The sequence below is a fragment of the Solanum lycopersicum genome, chromosome 9 (genome assembly GCF_036512215.1).
Source record: "Solanum lycopersicum chromosome 9, SLM_r2.1".
Classification (NCBI taxonomy): Eukaryota; Viridiplantae; Streptophyta; class Magnoliopsida; order Solanales; family Solanaceae; genus Solanum; species Solanum lycopersicum.
The window spans coordinates 66,409,942-66,433,803 of NC_090808.1; the positions used below are offsets into that span (position 1 = coordinate 66,409,942).

The 23,862-nt window shown below is 26.3% G+C and overlaps 1 protein-coding gene across 2 annotated transcripts; it reads left to right on the forward strand.

Annotated features, from left to right (window-relative positions):
* The first annotated feature begins 14,404 nt into the window (after window positions 1–14,404).
* Window positions 14,405–22,147, forward strand: LOC101055547 (IAA14). Of its 2 annotated transcripts, XM_069288669.1 has the most exons (6): window positions 14,405–14,436; window positions 18,975–19,435; window positions 20,361–20,575; window positions 21,352–21,487; window positions 21,692–21,753; window positions 21,870–22,147. In XM_069288669.1, exons 2-6 carry the CDS (start codon window positions 19,176–19,178, stop codon window positions 21,905–21,907), a joined length of 711 nt encoding a protein of 236 aa, XP_069144770.1. In that variant the 5' UTR covers window positions 14,405–14,436; window positions 18,975–19,175; the 3' UTR covers window positions 21,908–22,147. The 2 variants fall into 2 exon arrangements, with proteins under 2 accessions (XP_069144770.1, NP_001266070.1); NM_001279141.1 differs by lacking the exon at window positions 14,405–14,436 and having other exon boundaries at window positions 19,176–19,435; window positions 21,870–21,907.
* Window positions 22,148–23,862: the final 1,715 nt, after the last annotated feature.

Below are 23,862 nucleotides of genomic sequence, written 5' to 3' on the forward strand. Positions count from 1 at the left end.
GATTTGGGTCAATGCACACGAGTGTGCGTTTTACTGTCGTTGTTTGGATTTGTCTAAATTTGGGCCCAACACCAATATCTTGCCTGCTTCTAGTTGGCACCAACCCTTTAAACCTAAATTAACCATCTCGATCCACATATTATTCTTTAACATTTATTGATATTTCGAAAAAAGATAATTTATAATTGCATAGTATAGTGAGATTATGCAATTTTATAGCATATATATAAACACATGTAGTTACATTCATATACTATATTCGTATCATTTTTTTTATTTAAAATGAGCGGATGTTTACGTGTAGATACATGTAATCTACTACGTTTTGAAATAGAAATGTTGCAACTGTGCTACGTTTCGAAATGTAACGAATTCTTGCTTTTTTTTGGTTATTGTTGCAATAATAGAGTTAATAGAGCAATTTATAAGATTTTTGTCTTGTATAAATATATTTTTACGTTGTCAATATATAAAACTTTGAATTTAAATTTTTATAAAAGAAATTAAGTTGTTGATGAAGCCACGTCGATGCTCCCAACACCATTTGTGGAGTGTACTGGGCCAAGGCCCATATCTCTGACATAATTTGGAGCCCTTTCATTCTAATCAAGGCTTTTATTGCTTGGACTGTGACCTCTCACCCAAATTTTTAGTTAGTTATAATTTTTAATTTTGAGAGAAGTATTTGAAATCCCCTCTGAACTTGACGCAAATTATTAGGTTTGTTTTTGAACTATTGACAACCTTAAAAGACATAATTTTATTTGACTAACTAAACTTAGATATTCCCCGATCTGACACGTAGCATAGCAAATGGCCTCAAACTCTTGTAAAAGCACAAGGCTCTTAATAGAAGACCGAGAGGATCCACTTGTGTATTTCGGTCGTGTTTGCAAGATCGGGGTGTACATAAGTTCAGTAAGTCAAGAAATGGAGTGTTTTTAAGGTTGTCAATAATTTGAGGATAAAACTAATGATTCACACTAAGTTTAGGGATGTTTTCATCACTTCTGTCATTTTACTTCGACTCAACTGAAGAAGTGGAGCCAGAATTTGATGTTTAATGGATTTGGAGTTTTAGTTACGTAAATTATTGAATTATAAATTAATAATCTATACATATTAAATGAATTTCTTTTAAGATAAATTTAGAGTTTGGAACCAAAGTTAGTGAGTTTGGCTCCACCCCTTTAACTTAGGCAGTGTTTAAAAAAATATTCAATTGTACTAAAATTTCCTCAAAGTTGCTATATTTTCTACGGTATCTTTGACGCAGTCATCTATCCTACTAAGAGGTCACAATTTCCGTGAACAGAGATATTAATGACGATAAAGACTTTTTTGTTATGCTACTAATATTTGCTCTGGTATAAACTTGGACATTTGTATCCAAATGGGCTGTTCACACCATATGGATATGGGGTTTCACATGGCTCTAAAAAAATTTAAAAAATGGGCCTAAACTATAGGTCATGGACCACTAAGTACAAACTTGTATATCATATCACCTACTCCAAAACGAAGAATTAGTAATTAACAAGAAATACACATTAAAAAATTATTTATAAATATGTAAAATTTATACCTTCAGCATGTTATATACCTTAATAATACACAAATGTGTGATTTAAACCAAGGTATACAATTGTATACTTCGAATGTATACAATTTATGAAATTATTATTTGTAAATTCTTTAATGGATGAATTTTAGAAATGAATGCAAGTTAATAGTTTTTTGTTTTCTCCACATGGATATTCCTATAAAAAAAAAGAAATCTCTATTAAATTCGAGGAATATATGTTCTTTTATAATTTTTTTTAAATAAGAGCGGTGAAACTTTATGTTTTTTCAAAGCTAATTTGATCGTTCATAGAGGGAAAAGGACAATCTGATGCATTAATATATCGTTATGTGTAGGGTCTATGGAAGGACCAAATCATATTAGCTTTAGCGTATAAATTTTTATTAAAAGTTATTTTTAAGTGTGAACAGTAAACCCCTACGACGAACATATTCTACAAAGTGCATTCATTACTTTCATCCACAGATAGTACATGCTCATTTCCTAAAGGAGCAACTAGTGAACTTGATCTTACCCAAAAAGACCGAGAAAACTCTAGGAGTGAATAAAACTGATATGCTTAAATTCTGAATCTGTCTTTTTCAACCTTCATCGCCCGTCCCTTTACCAACCTAGCAAAATCCAAAAAAATAAAATAAGAACATGAAATCAATGCAAAATTAGATAATGATTATTTTTTTTCTAGAAAATTGTGGTTTATATTAGCCAAGGTATTGGCAATGAATGCTAGAATATCAGCTGGAGAATGTTTTTCAGCATTTAATAAATTTCAATGGATTAAATTTTGGGTAAACAATTGAATGTGATTGGAAAAACATTTCAATACCATTAATTTTATTTTTTATTATAACTTTTATTCCATCAATTTCTTTTTCACTATCAATTTCAATATTCCAAATAATTGGATTGAATTAATCAAAAGAGAAAAAAATTATAGAGTTTTCTTGACTTAATTAATTGATTTGGACACAGTACCTACAAAGGACCATGTCTACAATGTTATATTAAATTATTTTACACCTTGTTTGGATGGTTGTTAGTGCTCGTCATATTGTATTGTTGGTATAAATATAATGTTTATTTCGATGATTATTTAAACTATATTATATCGTATCGTTTAAATTCACCATTGGGTAATGACAAAATAGTTACGATCGATTTTGCGTGATCACATCGTTACCTCAATATTTTCTTTTTATATAGTCTTTACTTATTAATTAATAATCACATTTTATCATTCACACGACCTTTTCATAATAGCTCTATTCCGTACCCTACTATTACGGTAGGTTTATCATTTGAAATTTCTAATGTGTAACATTATGTAACGAGAGAACAATGCAATTTATTCAAACATTATATTCATTAAAACATTGTATAATATAACACAATAAAAATATGCAATATAATATAATATAATACAATATATTATGAAACAATTTTTAACAGCCGTCCAAATAATGTATTAGAAAAATGTATAATAATATACCTATCGAGACGAAAGTCAAAGATGAGTATCGTAGATGGACGATATCAAACAATTGCTTTCTACAATTATTACTCCCTATTACTTGTTAGGTTTGGAAATTTTAAATGCATTTCTATTTCAAAATAGCTGGAGATGTAAGTATTTTTCTTGCATAAATGCTCTTATGATATTTTTTTTACTATCTTTGAATATTTATTGAAAATTGTGTGGTGGATTTGAAGTTCACAAAATGAATTGTCTATTCAAGAGAAGAAAGTGACAGAATTATTTTTTTCTAAAAAAAAAAATGATCACTTAAATGAAATGATATTAGGAAGTGTCAAATCTTTGTACTTAAATTTTTCTTAAAAATATTTTTTATTTGGATTTCCATAAAAGTGTATGTACATTTCCGGATAAAACAATGATTAAAATATATTACTTTTAAGGTATTAACCTAATTTAATAATTATTGGAGAATATATTAAAGCCTCGAATAATAATTATATTTATAATTTAAATTAAATCGTATTTCGATTCGACTCTAAAAATAAAGTTTTAGTCGATAGAAATTATAAAAAACTTTCACAATAATTTTTTTACTTAGTAAGCAAAAATTAATCGGGTCAATATTCTCTAGAATCCAAATGGTTTGAAAAAATAATATAATACAAATAATATTTATTGACCACTTTTTGGCCACGTAATTGAAAATAACAAACAAGAAATAAATTTTACCTTTTATTTTTATGTATGGTCTAAATTAAAAGTAGTGGAAAAGAGCCAACTATTTACATGGAATGGCTAGGGTGTACAAATATCTCAACTACTTAGAAAAAAAGGGTTTTAGAGGATAGTTTAATACAAAGAATATTTTTTGCAACCTTATATTATACATATATATATATATATATACGCATTGCCAACAAAGATATGGTCGGATGAATGAGATTTTTTTAATCAAACATTCAAACACGATTAAAAAAAGATGTGAAATTCTGACGTGATTTATTGAATTATTACAAATATTTTTGAATTAACTTCTTGTTGGAAATTTACATTTTTCTTAGTAATATAGTTTGAACTTTAAATACGGAGCATAAATTTGAATTAACAAGACTAATGACTTTTTAAAAAAATTTATTAAAAATCATTATACTTAGTAGTAAAAGCTTTCAATGTGACCTACTTGCCCCTATTGCTAGCTCCAATGTTAATTTAATTTAATAACAATGATATTCTACTACATATGAAACTAATTAAATTAGGACAAATTAAGATTAGTGGTGACAAAATCAAGGATTGATATGGGATTATAAAGGATCTCAATATCTTATCATATCAATAATCAGATTTACTTTATCTTTTAACGTTCCCAAGAACCCTTGAAATTGACAGCTTCAACAAATCATTATCATACATATATAATTAATAATCAATCAACTAAACCTAATTTGAATAAGAAGCGAAGGTAGAAGTTCAGATACAAATTCAATTAAAAAATATCAATAAATTTTATTCAAACAATATAATTGTGATAAAGTTTAACAACTATATATAAATATATAATTTTAAATTCAATTGTTAGCACTCAAAATAGTAGTTGCAAAATTTAAACACTAATTTTTGTATTTTACACTCATAGAAAAATTACTAATTTATCAGATAATCACTCAAATAATAATTATTATCTCAAAAAGGTTATTTTTATTTTTCTTATTTCAGTTTTCATTAAAAAAATTCTTTATTTTTTTTTTAACAATAACTATTAATTGAGTAATCGAACTCCATATACATATAAATTAATCCCACATCCTATAAGAAAAAAAATGATTCACCTTACCTCATTTATATATAAAAAACCAATTTATCTCTTCTTTGCCAACTTGTACATATCAATATAATAAATATTTTAGTCACAAAAAAAAGTAGTAAATCTTGAATCACAATTTTCTCATATCATCAAAATCAAGATTTGATATTCATGGCTCTCAAAAAACAAACTCCAACTTTATAAAGGTTAGGTAATTTGTGACTAAAAAGAAGAGAATTAGTTGACTTTTAGCACTCTTTTTCTAATTACTTATTAGATTAAACATTAAATTATTAATCCCTCATGTTCACAATTATTAGTGATTGTCCAGCCTCTCAAATCTGGTTCAAAAGTAGTGATTTTTTTTATTTTATAAAATGATCAAGAATCCATTGATTCTTATTTATATTTATCATTACTTAATTATATTAAACAATATTAGTGTAATTCCATAAGTGAGATCTAGAGAGAAAAGACGCAATCTTACCACTTTTTATCTCATGAAGACAAATAAATTATTTTCAGAATTCACTGTATAGATAGCAAAGAAATCATATTTAAAATAATGGAGAAAAATAATATTAATAAAAAATAAATTAATAATATGATAAATCTAAGTAAAAGTAATAAAAATAACACTTAATAGAAAAAACTAAATAATAAGCTCCAAAGAGGGTATATTCAAATAATAACTCTATAATAATTAAAACAAACACCTAAAAAGTCTTTTAAATACTTTTAAAATTTCCTCATAAGTATACTAGGGATAATTTAGTCAAATAATTCTCTCAATTAATGTTATTTTTATGTAATATTTTTAAAAAAAAATAAGTGTGTGTTTATGGGCGGAGCCACATCATTACACTAACAGGTCAACAAAATTTAATAAATATAACTTTAGACTACGTATTTATGTTCAAAAAAATTAGTTATAATATACATAATAGTCTATATATCTTGATTGTAATTCAAAATTCATAAATTCAAAATCTACTTGAGTATATAATAATTCTTATTCGATAATTAAGACATGTTCGTTTTGAATCTAGGCATACATAAATTTATTTTTTGAAATTTTTAATTAAAAAATATCTCAACGAATGAATGAATTCTGAATTCATTCATCATTTTTTTTAATAACCTTTCTATCTTTTTTTTTTAATTTCAATATAAAATTTCGTTTAAAAGATATAATGTGTATTCCTTCTTTAGAGGTTCGTTCTCAGTCGTAAACCTTAGGTGAGCCAAAAAAATCATAAAAATTACTCATAGTAAATTACTATTTGGGTAAAATTAATAAAAATATTTTTTTAGAAAAAAGTAAAATCTTGGGTAGGCGGCAGAAAAACAAAAAAAATTAATTGTTGATGGTAGACATTCCAAGCAATGAGTGTTATAATCAGCCCCCACCTTGGGATTCATTGTCTCTACTTCAACCAACATTTAGAATAATATTATTGTGCTAAAAGATTCGTCCATATTAACAATATGAGTTTGGTGTAGCGGCGAGATTGCATCACTCTTAAATAGAATTTTGGAATTTGAATTTTAGATAAAAAATTAATGTTAATAATATTATTTTTAAATATATTTTATAGTGCGTAATTTAAATTTAGTTGGACTCTAATATACGCCAAACGAGTGGAAAAAAATAATCTATGTGAGTGTAGCTGATGTAACATGTCTCCTCAATATGTTTCATTACAAAATTAGTTGTGAAATCAACTTAGAGCTGACTGACTACTGTTAGAACCACACACCCTACTAAAATAATAATAAATAAATCAGCAAGAAAACTTTTATAGCTAAATAATAATAATAATAAATAAATCAGCAAGAAAATTTTTATAGCTAAATAATAATAATAATTATAATAAAAAAATAATCTTATTTTATAGATAAATGATAAAAAAAATTTAATCTTATATAATAATAGACTAGCGACAGATTCTCGAATTCTTTTAGTAATTTCAAATCATTCTGTAATAAGATAACCACAAATTTTATTGGGGTTGTGGAAATTAAGTAAAATGGTACTTTTTTTCTCTCGTTATCTAGCGTTTAATATTTGTTTTTATTGAATTTATATTGAAAAATTTTACTTTAGTGTAAAAGTTAAAACGCTTCTCTATCGAAAATTTAATTATATTGAATAATATATATATATATATATATATAAAGGTCATATGTTCTACTATTAATTGAATTTGTTTGTAAAAACAACAGATAAGATTTCCTTTTCTTCTAGGACCAATTAGTCAAGATTGATATTTCCCTATGGGGTTCACCTTGTTTCTTTTGTGTTATTTTTTTTCCAGAAAAAAAGGCATAATGAAAATATATTTAATTTGATTTGTCTATAAAAGTCAACTTCAATAATTAAAATTATTTTTTTGGTAAAAAAAATAATTAAATTATTACTACTTCTTGTAACTTATTTTAAAATTTAATTTATTTATCTGATTTTAATTTGATTTATAATTTAAGAAAATAAAAAAAGATTTTTAAATCTTATGAACTTAAATAAATATCTTTTAATTTAATGCTCTTAACACTTAACATGCCATAAGAAAATTAACATTAAAGAATTACCAAATGAAATACATCCTTTTGAAATAGATTATTTTTTAAAAAAAAGAAAATGATATATATGAAATCTAGTAATTTTTATGTAGCAACAAGGAATATGAGAACTAATAAATTTAAAAATTAAATAAATTACATTTTAAAAGATCTTACATCAATATTCTACGATTTTGTTTTTTTATGTATTCCCAATATTTATTTTAATAGTCCAACTATTTAATTTGAATTCTTTTGGACCAAAAGAAATTAATGGATAATTAAATTAAATTTTTTCTCAAAATTCTATCCAAAAAACAGTGTCAGAACCTGAGAAAGTAATAAATGTCAGAAATATCTCACCAAAATTATCCTATAGTAAGTAGTTCACAAAATTATTATTAAGAGGGTGTTTAATCAAGGAAAATTATTATTAGCATGGTATTATTATTATTAAGAGGGTTTTGGTTAAAGAAAAATATTATTAACATGATATGATATCATTCTTTTTCAAGCTTGATTATTTTTCAGAAGCCTCATGTCATTTAAGAGCATCTTTACATTGTATATATACTTATTTTTTTTCAAAATTATTAATATGAGATTTTATTCACGTACAATAATTTTTTATTTAACTTAGATTTAACATATTATATCCAAACTCGGTAAAAAAAAAAGTAATTAAAATTGAACCCTATGCCATAACTTTATCTTCTCTATATTCATCCGTCCAATTCATAGGTCTAAACCAAATTCTTTTCGTTTTAAAAAGAATAATTTCTTTTTTTTAGTTTGTTTCAAAATAAATGATCTTTTCTTTTTTTTTCTTTTATAACATTTTTTTACTTTCATCTTTTCACGTGATATGTTTAAAACCACAAGATTAAAGAATAATTTTATATATTAGACATGATTTTAATTTAGAACCACGTATAAGATTCAAAAATCTTCTTTATTTTCTTAAAATACGTGTCAAGTCAAATTAGATCACTCATTTTGAAACAATAGAAGTAGTAATTAGTGGACTAATTAATCAATCCAAAAATACTTTTAACATGATATACTAAATATAGTTGATACAAGTAAGAAGGTAGAAAAAAGTAAAAACAATAATACTCCACAACATAAAAAAAAATTGATATTAGATCTTGAAAGAATATCTTTTCCAAAAAGATGCATACCAAAGTTTTAAAATATCCCTAGCTATATAATTTTGTTTTTATAAAACTTTATTTGTACATCAATAACATTACCAACCAAGAATACAATCACATATAAGAAGCAAATGCAATTAGGTAAAACTTTGGATGTTATAAAAAATATTTGAATAACATATAGTATGTAATTAAAAAATAATTCCAATCTTATATATAGTGGGTATATTTAGGACCACTCACCAACCAAATATCCTATTTAGGCTTATTGTGGAAAAAGGGATAAAAGTTCCAAAAGTTAACTAAGTGGTAGTCATTTTCTTGATATCTATATATTTCTATAGTAATCAATTCATATATATCTTTCAAGATAAGGAGGGATCTGTAGCTAGCTAGGATTAATTATATGTTATGGATATTTGAAAAAGGGCATTCTATTGACATTTTTTTACATACCCAAAAAACAATTTCTTGTAGTCTAGTGTGACATTGACACTACAAAAAATGGGAAGGTAAAAAACAAAAACAAAAAAAAGGTGTTTGAATGAAAATTAAAATTCTCCCTTATTTTACATTTAATTTCATAATTGTTTTTTTTACTACTTATGAAAAGAAAAATATGAGAGGGTAAGTTGAAGTCTTATGTATTATACATCAAGAAGGATCTATGATTTTTTGATTTGATAGGTTTACTACTAATTATCATGTTATACTTTTATAGTTATAGGTTGAGAATAAAATATATTGTTTTTACCATCACTCATTTAACTACGGGTAGTAAAGACAATTTTGATATGTTCTAAATTTATGGGTTCAGAAATAGTTTTTCTCAATTAAAATTTAATAATTTTGAGTGGAGAATATAAATGGGCTCAGATGAATTCGGTGTTGATATTTTATATCTGTCACGCCATGTGTTTTACCACCACTCATTTAATTATGGATAGTAAAGACAATTTTGATATATTGCATAAATTTACATTATGCATCAAAATTCTTCATTTCATTACTTGAATTTCAGATCAAATCAAATATCGTCAAATAAATTGAGATGACGGCAGTAATAGGTTAGGTTAGAAAAAAAAAACAAAATAGAATGGGGTAGGAAAGAGAGAGGGATGTGACTTAGCAAGGGCACAACTAGGGTTTGAGATGTTTCCTTCTCTTAGAGATGTGACCTGTCTCTAAGTCACCACCATGCCCTAATAAAAAGGCTAAGAAGGAGTGATGCTGATGTTTTTTTCGATTTGTAATTTGTATTGAAGCTTCGACTAAATTCGTATCACATATTATAGGGTCTATTTAGATGTGAAACTTTCAACATGATTTTCTCTATCTTCAAGGTTCAAACCTGAAATCTCTGATTGAGGGTGAAACAGTCCCATCACAGCACTACAATCCACGTGATGAGTGATGCTGATTGTTGATATTAATTCATATTCATTTTCTCCCTTCTTCTAGGGGCACATTTTGACATGTAACATGTTGAGCAAACTTTCTAGTTCTCTATAATTTTGTTTGCCCAAATGTTCAATTTCTTTTTAAACTAGGGAACATAATCATCACTACATTACAACATTTAATTACAATAGTTTCTACTTAGTTATATACATCTAAAGGTTGCATATGTTACTACTACAATTGCTATGTTTTCAACTATAATATTTGCAAGTCTCTAAAAAAATTAATCATAAAAATACAACTACTCCCTCAATCTCATTTTATCATTTTATTTTATCCTTAATAACATGTAAATCGTAATCAATCTGTTTGATTTTCTAGTTTATTTTTATATGAGGAGAGAGAAAATTAAAAAAAAAAAGTTATGCACAATTTTCACCAATATCTTTTAAAAGAGTCACTTTACTTTGAATATATTTGACTTACATTACAATTTTATTTTATTTTTTAAAAAAATTATGAACTTTATTCTAAGTCAAACATTCACATAAAAATGGGTCAGAGTGAGTACTACATTTGTATGTCTAGTTGTATTCCCGACAAAAGGATCTAAAAGATAAGAGGTGATTAAAGAGTCTTATAGAAGCAAAAATCCAATTTCATTCATGCATGTATTATTAAAACTTAGTGTATATGGACCAACATGAGTTGTGATGGTCGGGATGATTATTATCGATTTATTCTTAATTAATTGTTGTTTTGTTAGTCGATTAAGGAAAATACAGATAATTGTTAGATGAAAGACATGATTTTCGTCTTGATAAAATGTAAAATAAAGTTATTTTTGTCAAAAATTTTGATTTGAGTCGTGAAAATTAAATACATTCTGTTAAAAATATTGTTCTATATGAATCTGAATTAGTCAAGTATATTTTTATAACTACTTTAATGTTATATCTTTTTTTTTAGTTTAAAGTGTCTTGTTTTGTCATGATCAACCAACAAAGTTGGATAAGAAGGTGATTGGCTTAATTCAATGCTTATAAGAGTCACCATTGATATGATGGTTTTGCTCAGTTGATGTAATATCGAAATTATTAATATGTATTCTCATTATTAGTTCACTTAACTAAATGTATGCTAGTACTCTTTCCGTTTCAAAATAAGTATCACTTTAAAAAAGATTATGTTAATTAAGAAATTAATAAATATATAACGTTTACTTTACTTAATTATTTTTATTTTAATGCCTATTGAAAATTGAACATGGTTAAAAAGATAGAGTAGAAGAATGTAGTTATGATAACATACAAATTTTGTGTTCGATTTTTTTATATAAAATTAAACTAATTGAGGTTTTTTTTTTTGCTAAAAGAATATTTATTTTGAGACACGAGGAGAATGAATTAATTTAATTAAGTAGATATTTCTACTATATATTTTCTTAATAGTAAATGAAGAAAAAGTAGATTTGATCAAACAAAGGAAAGTGGCCTTTAAAGGTGACTTCAATGACCTATAGGTGATTTGTCACATAACATTCATCATAATGTAAAGAATTAGAGCATGACATGGGAAAGGAAAAAAGAGGGTTGTTTGAATTTTTCTAAAGGAAAAAGTAAGACCATTTGACATGGTGACGAAAATAATTTTTAATGACTAATAAAGAGTATTGATATTTATATTGTCATTAGTTGATTGATATTATATCCAATATTGTTATAGACTTAAGTAATATTTATAAAAAAGGGAAAATATAAGTATCCCTCAACCTATGCCTGAAATTGCAGAGACATATTTATATTATACTAACGTCCTATTATCCCCTTAACTTATTTTATAAATAATTTTCTACCCCTTTTGAGCCTACGTGGTACTAGTTTGAAAGAAAAAGTCAACCAGTATTGAGCCCACAAGATAGTGTCACGTAGGCTGAAAAGAGGTAGAAAATTATTAATAAAATAAGTTCAGAGATGACATGTGATCTTATTATAGTATAAGTGTGTCTCTGAGAATATGGGCATAGATTGAGATAGTACTTGTGCATTATCCCATAAAAAATATTACCGTTAAAAATATATATTTAGCACAATTAAACTATTACGTTAATTAATTGATGCTAAAAGTTATTTAATGTAATGATATTTTGCCCTATTCTGTGCTCGTTAATTTTTTTCTTTCGAGATAAATAATTTTTTGTGGGGTATAGATTTATATTTTATATTATAATATTTCACAAATTATGTCCTGCGTCGTCATAAAACGTATATCTTGCTAAACATAATTTGATTGTCCAGTTGAAGGGCAAATTGTACACTCACATTAAAAATAGTAGGGAAAGATTGAGATATATTTTTTTCGCTCGATATTTTATTTGTTTTGAATTTAATTTTAAATTCACACATTATATTCCTTATTTCTCGAACGATATTTTCAATGGGATTTTTTTTTTCATTTTAAAAAATTCAAACTCAAAATCTCTTATTAAAAATAAAAAATTTCTAAACAATTTCACCATAACTCAAGTCGGTGATCAGGAAAGATTAATATAACACAAAATGTGAATAACATAAATCCATACTTGTACATTTACTTATTTATTTATTTATTTGTACATTATTCTGAAGGGTAAGAATATTTCAGTTTAAACTGTTTGACAAAATATTTTTTTCTTTTTACCAATATGATTATACCTCAATATTCTCTTTTTACGCATATCCGTATAATTTATTTATTTTTTCTTAGCGAATACCATTAAGCAACAAGTTTTGTGGCAATTTTCATAAATAATAATTCAAAAATAAATTGTCTCTAACTACAATTTTTTTTTTAAAAAAAAGAAAACTTGCAAAACTATAATAACTCCTACGCTTAATTTAAAGCAAAAAAATTGCAATTTACAATAATTGATCGTTATACTGAAAATTGAGTTATCCGAAATGAATCCTAGCTTGAAATTATCGCAGATTGAAGCAACGCTATCGGTTGAGGCCTTACGATGTGATTTTAGATGTACCAACAATAAATTAATTCGCAATCAAATAAGCAAGATAAGATAATAATAGTGATTGATTATGAAATAAAAATGAGGGAAAATAGACTCAAGAAAAATAAAGGACATAATGTAATAATTAAAATACATTAATCATTAGATTCAATCCAAGAGGAATGAAAAAATAAATTTTGCTTAGAAAAATACATATTCAAGGTAGCCTACACCCTCATTATTAATATCAATTTTGCTACCTCAATTTGTAATTGTATTTTCTGGTGTTTGTTTGAGTTATACGAGGTGAGCGTTATTTATAGGGAGGCGTTTTGCTTATTTTGATATAATATATGACTGGTTCGAAGAAAATCTTAAAATTCAAGCAATTACGGATAATATAAGTAGTAATTATGTTTCTCTTCACTAGTTCGTACATTTTCATTTTCACGATTTAGGTTGCTCTCATATAAATTCAACAACGTTACGAAAGTTAAAAAATTTTCGTGCAATTATTTCTATTATGAATTGAGTCAATCATCCACTTTGATATCTTGTTGAACATGATATATCTTGTGATCCTTAATTAATTATGATTAGACTCACACGTCTTCGTAATTCTTATGAAGATTATGATTTCCTCACTTGTTTAACTTGAAATTGCATAATGCTTATCACATATAATTGAATTCTGTGATTTTGTACCGCTTCACCTAGTCGTATGAAACTTTGACAATTTTCAATATCCCCCCAACTCCCACCCCCCCCCCCCAAATCACCACCACCACCAAAACCAAAGCTCATGTTTAAAAAAAAAGGCTTTACTACAACTAATCGGATAATATATTGCAATTGTATATTAACATTTAAGTCTGTTATACGATAAGTTTTAAGTTTGTTAAATAGCTAAAAAAAGGGGGGGGGGGGGGGTTGTTAAATAACTTCTTGTACTTTATTTTTCACTAAAAAGATCTTACAATATATGAATATTTCAATTAACAATGTGAAAAGAAATTAAATAGGGGTTGGCTTTTATTCATTATTCAAGGAATGGACAGCATATACAATCATGCACATATGGGGTGGTGCGTGTAAGAGAAAGAAATTAAAAGAGAGATTTTAATTTTCTTTTGCAAGCTTGCAAGATCAATTATGAAAAATATAAAATAGTACTTTAATTGAATATTTTTATTTTATATAAAATAAATCCGTGCAATGCAAGAATAATTCATGCATGTGTAATAAGAGAAGAAGGGCGGCAGCTTCCTAGAAGAATATCACCTTGCCCCCCACCACCCCCACCCACCCCACAACGAAAAAAAAAAAAAGGAAGAAAAGATAGGGAACTAAATTCACATAATAATAATAATATTAAATAATTATACTATGATAATAATAATAACATATTTAATGTAGTCCTATAAAGTATGATTTGAAAAAAAAAAAAAGAAGATACGTGTATAGAGTGTATGAATATTTTATTACTATCTTAAAGGTATGGATATTCTATTACTATGTTAAAAGTAAAGACGTTGTTCCTGATATACTCTTGACACAAGAAAAAATAGTTCAAAGCAATTCAGAAAAAAATATATTAATAGAAGTAAAAGAAACTAAAAAACACAGTAATAAAACATAAATTACAATAAAATAATACGATAAAATCGAGGTACAAGTTATCAACATATAGTAACATAAAACAGAGGATACGATTCTACGAGAATAATACTATAGCACTACTATTATAAACGGGTAGCTAGACAAGAACTATTACCTTAGCTTATAACCTTTCTACCTCAACTCGTGGCCTTCATATCCTCATATCTAAGATTATATTTTTTGTAAGGTGAAACTGCATCATGTCTAGTCTAATCATATAAATTCTCCTGTCTTAGATTTATCTCTGTCACTCCAGAACTATCTATAGCCAACCTCTTACACCTCCACACTTGAATATCTATGTATTTCCTCTTCGCATGTCCGAACCATTTCAGTCTTGCTTCTAACATCTTTTCATTTATCGAAGCCACTTTACCTTATATGTGATATTCTCTCTTTTAATTGATCTCTCCTACTATATCCACACATCCATCATAACGTTCTCATTTTTGTAACTTCATCTCCACACATCCATCATAACGTTCTCATTTTTGTAACTTCATCTTTCAAATGTGAGAATGTTCTTGACTGACCAACATTCCGCTCCATTTATAACATAGTTAATTTAGTCACCACTCGATAGCACTTGCCTTTAAATTTTGTGGCACTTTCTTATTACATAAGACTCTACATGTAAGCCTCTACTTCATTAACATTGTACTAAATGATGAGTAACATCCTTATCGATCTCCTCATTTTCTTAAATAATAAACCCAAAATATTTAAAACTTTTTTTGAGGTGACCTATGTATTAAGCCTTACTTCCACATAAGTCTTATGCATTACATTACTAAACTTTCATTTCAAGTAGGTTTTAATCAACTTAAATCCTGTAGACTCTAAGAATTTTACGTACCCAACCAGAAAATTAGTGTTTACTCCACCATATATTTGGCAATCAGAACTTCATCCACAAACAGCATACAATATGTCACAGCGGTGAAACTTATCATCATGACAAATAAAAATGTGCTAAGGTTTTTCCCCTAAGAACAACCCCATCAAAATTGAGAAATAAATATATAAAATAGTAACAAAAATTAGAATTTTAAAACATTATTAATAAAGTTTATTTAATAAAATACATAAATTATGTTTAATTAAATATGAATCAAGCGATATAAAATAAATAAAGTATCTCATGTTTTACATTATTTTTACTATATAAAATAAAGATATAAATACAACACTTATTTCGAAACGAAACGTGGAAAGAAATATTATTTAGGGTGAAATTGATGGTACAACAAGTTATAGTATAATGTTTCGTCCAACAAGTAACCGACCCCATTAATGGTGATGATCTAGAGAGAGAAAGAGGTGGTGGACAGAATGCCACATCTGTCTCTAAGGTAGGGGAAAATCTTTTGTTTTAATTTAATGTATATTTTTGGAGTTGACATTTTTTCCCATATATATATATAAATATAAAATATCTAATATTTTCACCTCTCTGATAATGTCTCTCTAGTGTCTAGAGAGTAACGTGCACTTTGTTTTCTAAATTTTTTATATAAAAAGTTTAATAAATTGAGTGGAAAACTAAATGTCAGGCAATGATTCTTTCTGTTCTTTTTTCTTCTTTTTTTGGGGGGTTAAATTGGAATAAAAGATAGGTGAATGACAGAATTAATCATTGTAAATGTGTCATATAACATATAGTTGTGGTTCATATTTTCACGTACTACATTATGATGTGTAAATAGGTAAACAAAGGTATAGTAATAGTTTTTTCTCTTCTTTTAAGTGTTTCGATTTTTATTTTAGAATTTGACTAATTTAAATTTGTATTAAAAAGATCTTTTTGAATGATAAAGTGATTTCAATAAAATCGACGATTTTATTTTCAGAGTTTCTAAAATGAAACTTTAATCAATGAAGGAACTAAGAGCATGTTTGGCTCAGCTTAAAAGCTGGTCAAACTGACTTAAAAGCTGGTTTTTGACTTATTTAACTGTTTGGCAATACTCAAAATAACTTATTTTAAATTAAAAAAAAACTTATTTTAAGCCAAAAGTTAAAAGCTGGGGTATGGGTGTTTTTTTTTAAGCTTATAAGCTGTTTTAAGTTGATCGCATTTTTACCTTTTTGCCCTTAATATTTTTATACAATCTCCAAATTACCCTCATAACCCTAACATTTCTTTCTTCCATTTTTTCCTTTTCACGTGTGGATGATAGACAATTACTATTACTAATGAATGAAAATAAAATAAATCTTAAATCTTTCAGGTGATCTATTCAAATTATATATTATTAAAATGTAAAATAAGTTGCACATACAACTTAAATAAAAATTTATATTCCTCTTATAAATAATTTGTGATAACAAAAAAATATGTAAATGACAGACAATTATTATTACCTATTGATGAAACTAAAATAAAATCTTAAATCGTTCTTTGATCTATTCAAATTATATATCTTTAAGATCTATAATAAATTTATATTCCTCTTATAAATAATTTGTGATGAGAAAGAAATATATGAATGATAACAAAATATAATTATTTATGGCTGTAAAATATAAATTAACTAACTTTTATTATGTTAACAGCTTTTAAGGATATTTCAGACATTTTGATTTAAAAAGCTGTTTATCAGCACTTATTTGCCAAACACATCAACAACTTTTTTTTTAACTTCAGCACTTTTATCCAAATGCATAACTGCTTATTTTAAAAATAAGTTTCAGCACTTTCTAAAATACTTTTTTAAAGCTGCTTTTATTAAGCCCATCCAAATGGGCCCTAAGCTTATCACTCTACTAAAATCTTCATTACAATCAGAGGCTAACTCATCTTGTTCGGTGCGGTGCATGTGCATCGTTAACTTAAAAAAAAAATAATGCATATATATGTGTATCTGTTTTGAGAAACGGGCTAAAATAAAAATTTAACTAACGATGCACTCATAAATATAATAAGATTTTTCGTATGTTATTGATACAAGGTAGAAGAATCATCCACGAGACCAGAACTCAACTCCAGCTAGAGTGTTATTTATTATTTTTATTTTAAATTTAACTTCGAAATGATATTTAATACACCCGAAGTTTTGAGAATCCTAAGTTCAACTTTGATTATAATTAAGTGTAAAAGTGACTCTTCATAATTCATTGTGTAACTAACTTGTCCATCACTTTTAGAATTTGCACTCCAAATGAAGATTAAAAGTATATTTACCATGTTGATTATACTATTTATAACTTGTTGATTTAGCGTTGGTGGAGGCTCGACGGTCTCAACATGATTTTATATAAAATTGAAATTCTAAAAGTAATAAATAAATAAAAAGTATGAAAGATTTTATTAAATTTTTATTCAAAAAAATGTCAGATAAAAATGATTATGGAAGAAATTTATCTTAAATGGAATAAGAATCACAATCTGAATGTTTTGACCCATACCAATACATAATAAGTCAATTTTTACTTGAATTAATTGAACAATCATTATACTTTATACTTATTGATAAATAAAATACGATCTATCTCACAATATAGCTCGACGACTATATAATATATATCAAGAAGTTATCAATTATGGTCCTTTATAGGACCACTATTCAATTATCAATCCCATTTGTTATTGAATAATTAGTAGTTAGTACTCCTACTTTTCCCCCTTAGATATAACATCATTTCTTTATATAATAAAAATAAAAAATTTTTTTGAAAAAATAATTAGGCTTTCCCTAGCCATCAATCATTCATGATTATTAATGTTACAAAATCAGGATATAATTGAGAAAAAAAAATCAAAACTTATCTTAATTTGAGTACATTATTAATGATTACAATGCCAAAAAAAAAAAGTTACATAAAAAGAAAATGAACACACATGAAAACACATGGATAGAGTCATTGCAAAGTGACAATACATAATAAGTCAAGTTCTACATGAATTTATGAAACTTAATCAAATATATTTGATATAGAAAATACATTACATTATAATTAATCTTTTTGCAATATTATTATTTTTTGTTATATAGAGAAATATGATTGATCATAGCTCTTTATTGGACCACTATTCAATTTCCCATTTGTTACCTTAATCATGGCATTCCCCATCCAAGTCTTTTTTTTTCCCTACCCATTTTTTTTAAAAAAATAAAATAACACCATCCACTTGAAATAACTTATACCCCACCCCACCCTAAAAAAATAAAATATGATATAGACAAATCATTAGGGTATCATAATATAAAATTTTTACATATCCCCCACAAAACCAATTTTTTATTTTTTTTTTAAAAAGATTAAATTATTTTAGTAACATGCTTTTTGATCCCTAGGTGATCAACATACCATGTATTGCCACGTGTCATATAGTGATTCATCAGAAGTTGATAGCTAAAATGAAACCATTGGGTATATATGCACATGAAGCCATATACTTTGTTCCCCCTTAAACTTTTGTTACTATTAACTATACTTATATTATTTTTGCATTTTCTCTCTCAATATTTTTCTCTCTCTCTCTCTATAATATTTGCATTGTACTACTACTACTACATATTGAAGAAAAAAGAGTTTGATTTTTGATGGATTTGAAAGAAACTGAGTTGTGTTTGGGACTACCTGGTGGTGGTGGTGGCGGAGGTGAATTAATTCGCGATAATAATAATAATAATAACAAGGTTAATGGGAAAAGAGGGTTTTCTGAGACTGTTGATTTGAAGCTCAATTTTCATCAAGCTAGTGATGATATTTCTTGTGCTATGGAGAATAATAAGATGAAGAGCAGTGTTACTACTACTAAAGAAGTTGTTTGTAACAAAGATCCAATCAAGCCACCTGCCAAGTAAGTCTCCCTCTCTATCTATCTCTTTGATAATCGAGAAATTTCTGATAGTCAATAGTTCAAAATTCGATGAATAATTGACATGCCTTTTACTGTCTTTCATTCTTTGGGTTCCTTTCAGCAATAACAATACCATACTCAGTATAATCTCACGGAAGAAAGTTATGCATATATAGTCTTAGAAGCACTATCTCATAAAGATAGAGAGCTTGTTTTCGATTTCCATAATTATAAATAATTTTTAGTTGTTTCGATAATATTCAAAACATTGAAGTATATTCAAAAAGACATTTTTGTGTTCCTCTTTAATTTTCACTTTTTATTATTTGAACCTTTCAAAATTGTTGTGCTTGTATCAGATCCTTCGTAAATATATATTTTTGAAGTATCCGACACACTAAGTTCGAGCTAACATATATTGTCGGTACTAACAATTGCTCAACTATAGATCTTTCACTCTAGTATATTATGATATTATCGTCATAAATCTTGACTTAGTGAGATATTTAATATACTCAAAAGAAATACTATTAAATATATATACTACTATATAAAAGTTTAGTATTTTTTTTTCTTCTTCCATATTTTATGGTGTTTATTTTCTACATAGAAAATTAAATCCATCTTTCTAAAAGATAAAAGAAAATTGTCTGACCTATATGACCGTATACAGTAGTGTTTATTTTTGTCATGTTACTATGACTAGCTTTTGACTAAAATTAATGTATACTCAATATAATAATTTTTAAATAGATTACATATGGGGTAAATGACACCTCTTTCGCTAGAAAATTATATTATTTAGCTATGTCAAAATTTTAGTATGTGTATATATGTATAGACAGGCCACACCATATGTAGTTGACTCACGTGTGTCTGACACTCTTTAATAAAATTTCTGACTCGTTTTTATATTTTTTGGTAGGGCACAAGTTGTGGGTTGGCCACCAGTGAGATCATTTAGGAAGAATGTAATGGCTCAAAAGAGCAACACTGAAGAAAGTGAGAAGACTACTGCTGCATTTGTCAAAGTTTGCATGGATGGTGCACCTTACCTACGTAAGGTTGATTTGAAAATGTACAAAAGTTACCAAGAACTTTCTGATGCTTTGGCTAAGATGTTTAGCTCCTTTACTAATGGTAAGTATCGTATATACACTGATAGTATAAAAAAAAATATTTATGCTTTGGCTAAGATGTTTAACTCCTTTACTGATGGTAAGTATCGTATATACATTGACAATATAAAAATAAATACTTTATCTTGTATTTAGATTAGTTTTATCGATGGTGGAGATAGTCACTAATCACATCTATCGAAGGAAAGTCGATTGACACCGTTATATTATATGCATGTTGACTTATGAATTTTCTTAGTAGTAAATCTGATTTTACCAATGAGTTTTATGTCAACAAAATAAGATCAATTAATCAGTGATTATCTAAGAAATTAACTCGTTATTTTAGGTAATATGTTGTTAGTGTTGAGAAGTCATACTCTTTGGAAAATAATCAATCTTTGAAATTATTAGGTGAAAACAACTTTATTCTACAACTAATAGCATGTGTATAGATATAATTAGATATTAAGATTTTCAAGACTCTATTTTTATAATTAGGGATTAAAATAGAGAAAGAACATGCAGATTATATTCTTTTGTGGATGTCCACTTGCTAGACCTCTATAAGTTTAATTAATTTTATTTTAATGAGAATAAAATCTTGTAAAACATGACAAGAAAAAACAGTTAATATCTTAGAACCATGTTCATAATTAGTGGTTGATACAGCCTAGCTTTTTTTTTATTTTATTTATTTACATATTGTAATAAATGTTAGTGTGTGATTATTCTATTAAAAAATATTTTAATTTTAATTAATTAATTTCCACTTGTATTTAATTATAATTAATACAGGAAATTATGGGTCCCAAGGAATGATAGATTTTATGAATGAGAGCAAATTGATGGATCTCCTTAACAGTTCTGAATATGTACCAACCTATGAAGATAAAGATGGAGATTGGATGCTTGTTGGAGATGTACCTTGGGAGTAAGTTTATAAAATAATAAACAACATTTTTTTTATTTCGATATTTGATTGATGACTGAAAAAACGTATGTAAGGTTAACGATAGTGTTAACGAATTAATATAGTTGTGAGAAAATTAACTTATGTTGGAAAAGGATTTGAAATGGTTTTACATCATACTAAATATGATGAGTCTGACTTCTTTATTTTTTTGATCTCTTACAGGATGTTTGTTGATTCATGCAAGCGTTTACGCATAATGAAAGGATCAGAAGCTATTGGACTTGGTAATTTTCTCATTTTAAACTTTTTTTTTCTTTGTTTCGAGTTTCAAACAAATTAATAATTTTAATTTTATTTTATAATAACAAAATTGTAAATAACTTTTTTCTTTTAATTTCAGCACCAAGAGCTATGGAGAAATGCAAGAGCAGGATCTAAGGCAATTGATGGTGTGCAAGCTCCATAGATAATGCTTGAAGTTGAAGGTTTTGTGAGATTAATATATTGTTGTTTTCATGTGCTTGTATTTTTAATTTTAATTAGTATATAGTTATTAATTAAAGAAGTGGTCTTTAATTTGGACAATATTTGTAATGAACATGATGCAATAAACTTAAAACCCTCTATTGTGTCTGGCTTGCTTATTACTTAATTAAAATTAATGGTTTGATTAAATAATTATCCCTTCTTTGTGGTGGTTGTTATTATTTGTTTTTTCAATTAACAAGATTCTTTGTATCTTGTATTTCTATTTTTTAAATTTGTTTATTGATCCATTTGTATGTTTTATGAATATTTATGTCATTGAATTATTATTTATGACAAAGTCTATGTCCCCTAAGGGAACAAAGCCATGTGCATTGTTGATGGGATTTTTTTTTTTTCCATTCATAGTCCCAATAATATATTTGTTTTTATTTTTGGTCATTTAGTACATTGCCATAATAATCAAATAATTTGTGTCTGTCTGTGATTGAATGAATGGCCCTTTAATGGGCTGGAATTGTATAATTGTTTGCTGTATGGTGTACTACTTTATATATTCATGGGATCACTACATTATTGATCATATCTTATAATAGTATCCTACTAATTATAACCAAACAATTATGAAGTTTATGTTTTCTACTTAAAATTTTTGACCGTGAAACAATGATCATTATAGTAGAGTGATAAATATTTCTTTATTCAGGTTCAATTCATGGTATATAATCGTTTTTGTTAGGGAATAATTTATTCTTTAATGTAAAACTTTTTGATGTAAAAATTTAGTCAAACTTCAATGTATGAATATCAAATATAGGACGAGAAAAAATTTACCATGAAAATTCAATGGCAAATTTCAAGCTCATCTCTATACATACACACTAATAATATCATCATGATTTTTTTCTACATTATCAATATTACCAATTTAATATGTTAGGATGGTTGTTAGTCTTTTTATCTCAATATATACGTCACAATTCAGATTTTAAAAGTAAATTTGATTTTGGGTTCTGGACATTTTTCATTTTCGGATCTCGTTTCTTTTAACTTTTTCTCCTATTCACCGAGCGAAGAAAGCGAGTTTTGCCCCAATTATCGCTATCTTTGGAAAATCAAAAAAGCTATCGAAGAAAAATGATGCAATGTCACCCTTGACCTTTGGAGAAGAGAAAAATAGTTTAATTTAATGAATTTAGACGTGAAAAATTTAAATTTTAATAAAATTTACATATTTAAAAATTATATAAAAAATTATTAAATTAATACATAATTAAAAATATTTAAAAAGTATATTAAAAAACCCTACTTAAATATCGAAATTCAAAAGGATTATTATATATCAGGATATATAAGGCATTCAAATACACTTAAAACAATTAATTGATATTCCTATGGCTCTAGTGGACTTATTCTAATTTTATGTTTTACTCCATTCACTAGTTAATTAGCATAAATAAAATAAGTTAAAACACAATAAATACAAACACACATTTATTCAAATTAAAAAATAAATAAATTATTCATTACATTTTTTTTTAGACTCAAACGATCGAATTCTTATCCTCCTTTCATTGTTACTACTCTACATAGTTGACCCCCTTCCTTCCTATCCTCATCGTAATAGAAATAATTTATAACGATAATAAATATACATTAAAAAAATAAAAAAAAAATTAAAATATTATCAATAGAATATTAATTAATTGTATTGCCTTAGCAATATATATTTAATAAGATTAAATTATTATTAATGAATTATCGCTAAAAAATATTTTTGACAGATAAGATCTACCTCTATGTTATATTCATCACATTGTAAAAATGTAATACAATATTTATTTTTGGATCAGACAAAGGTAAATAGTTATGTGCCTGGTACCATATACCATATTAATTAATTTGAC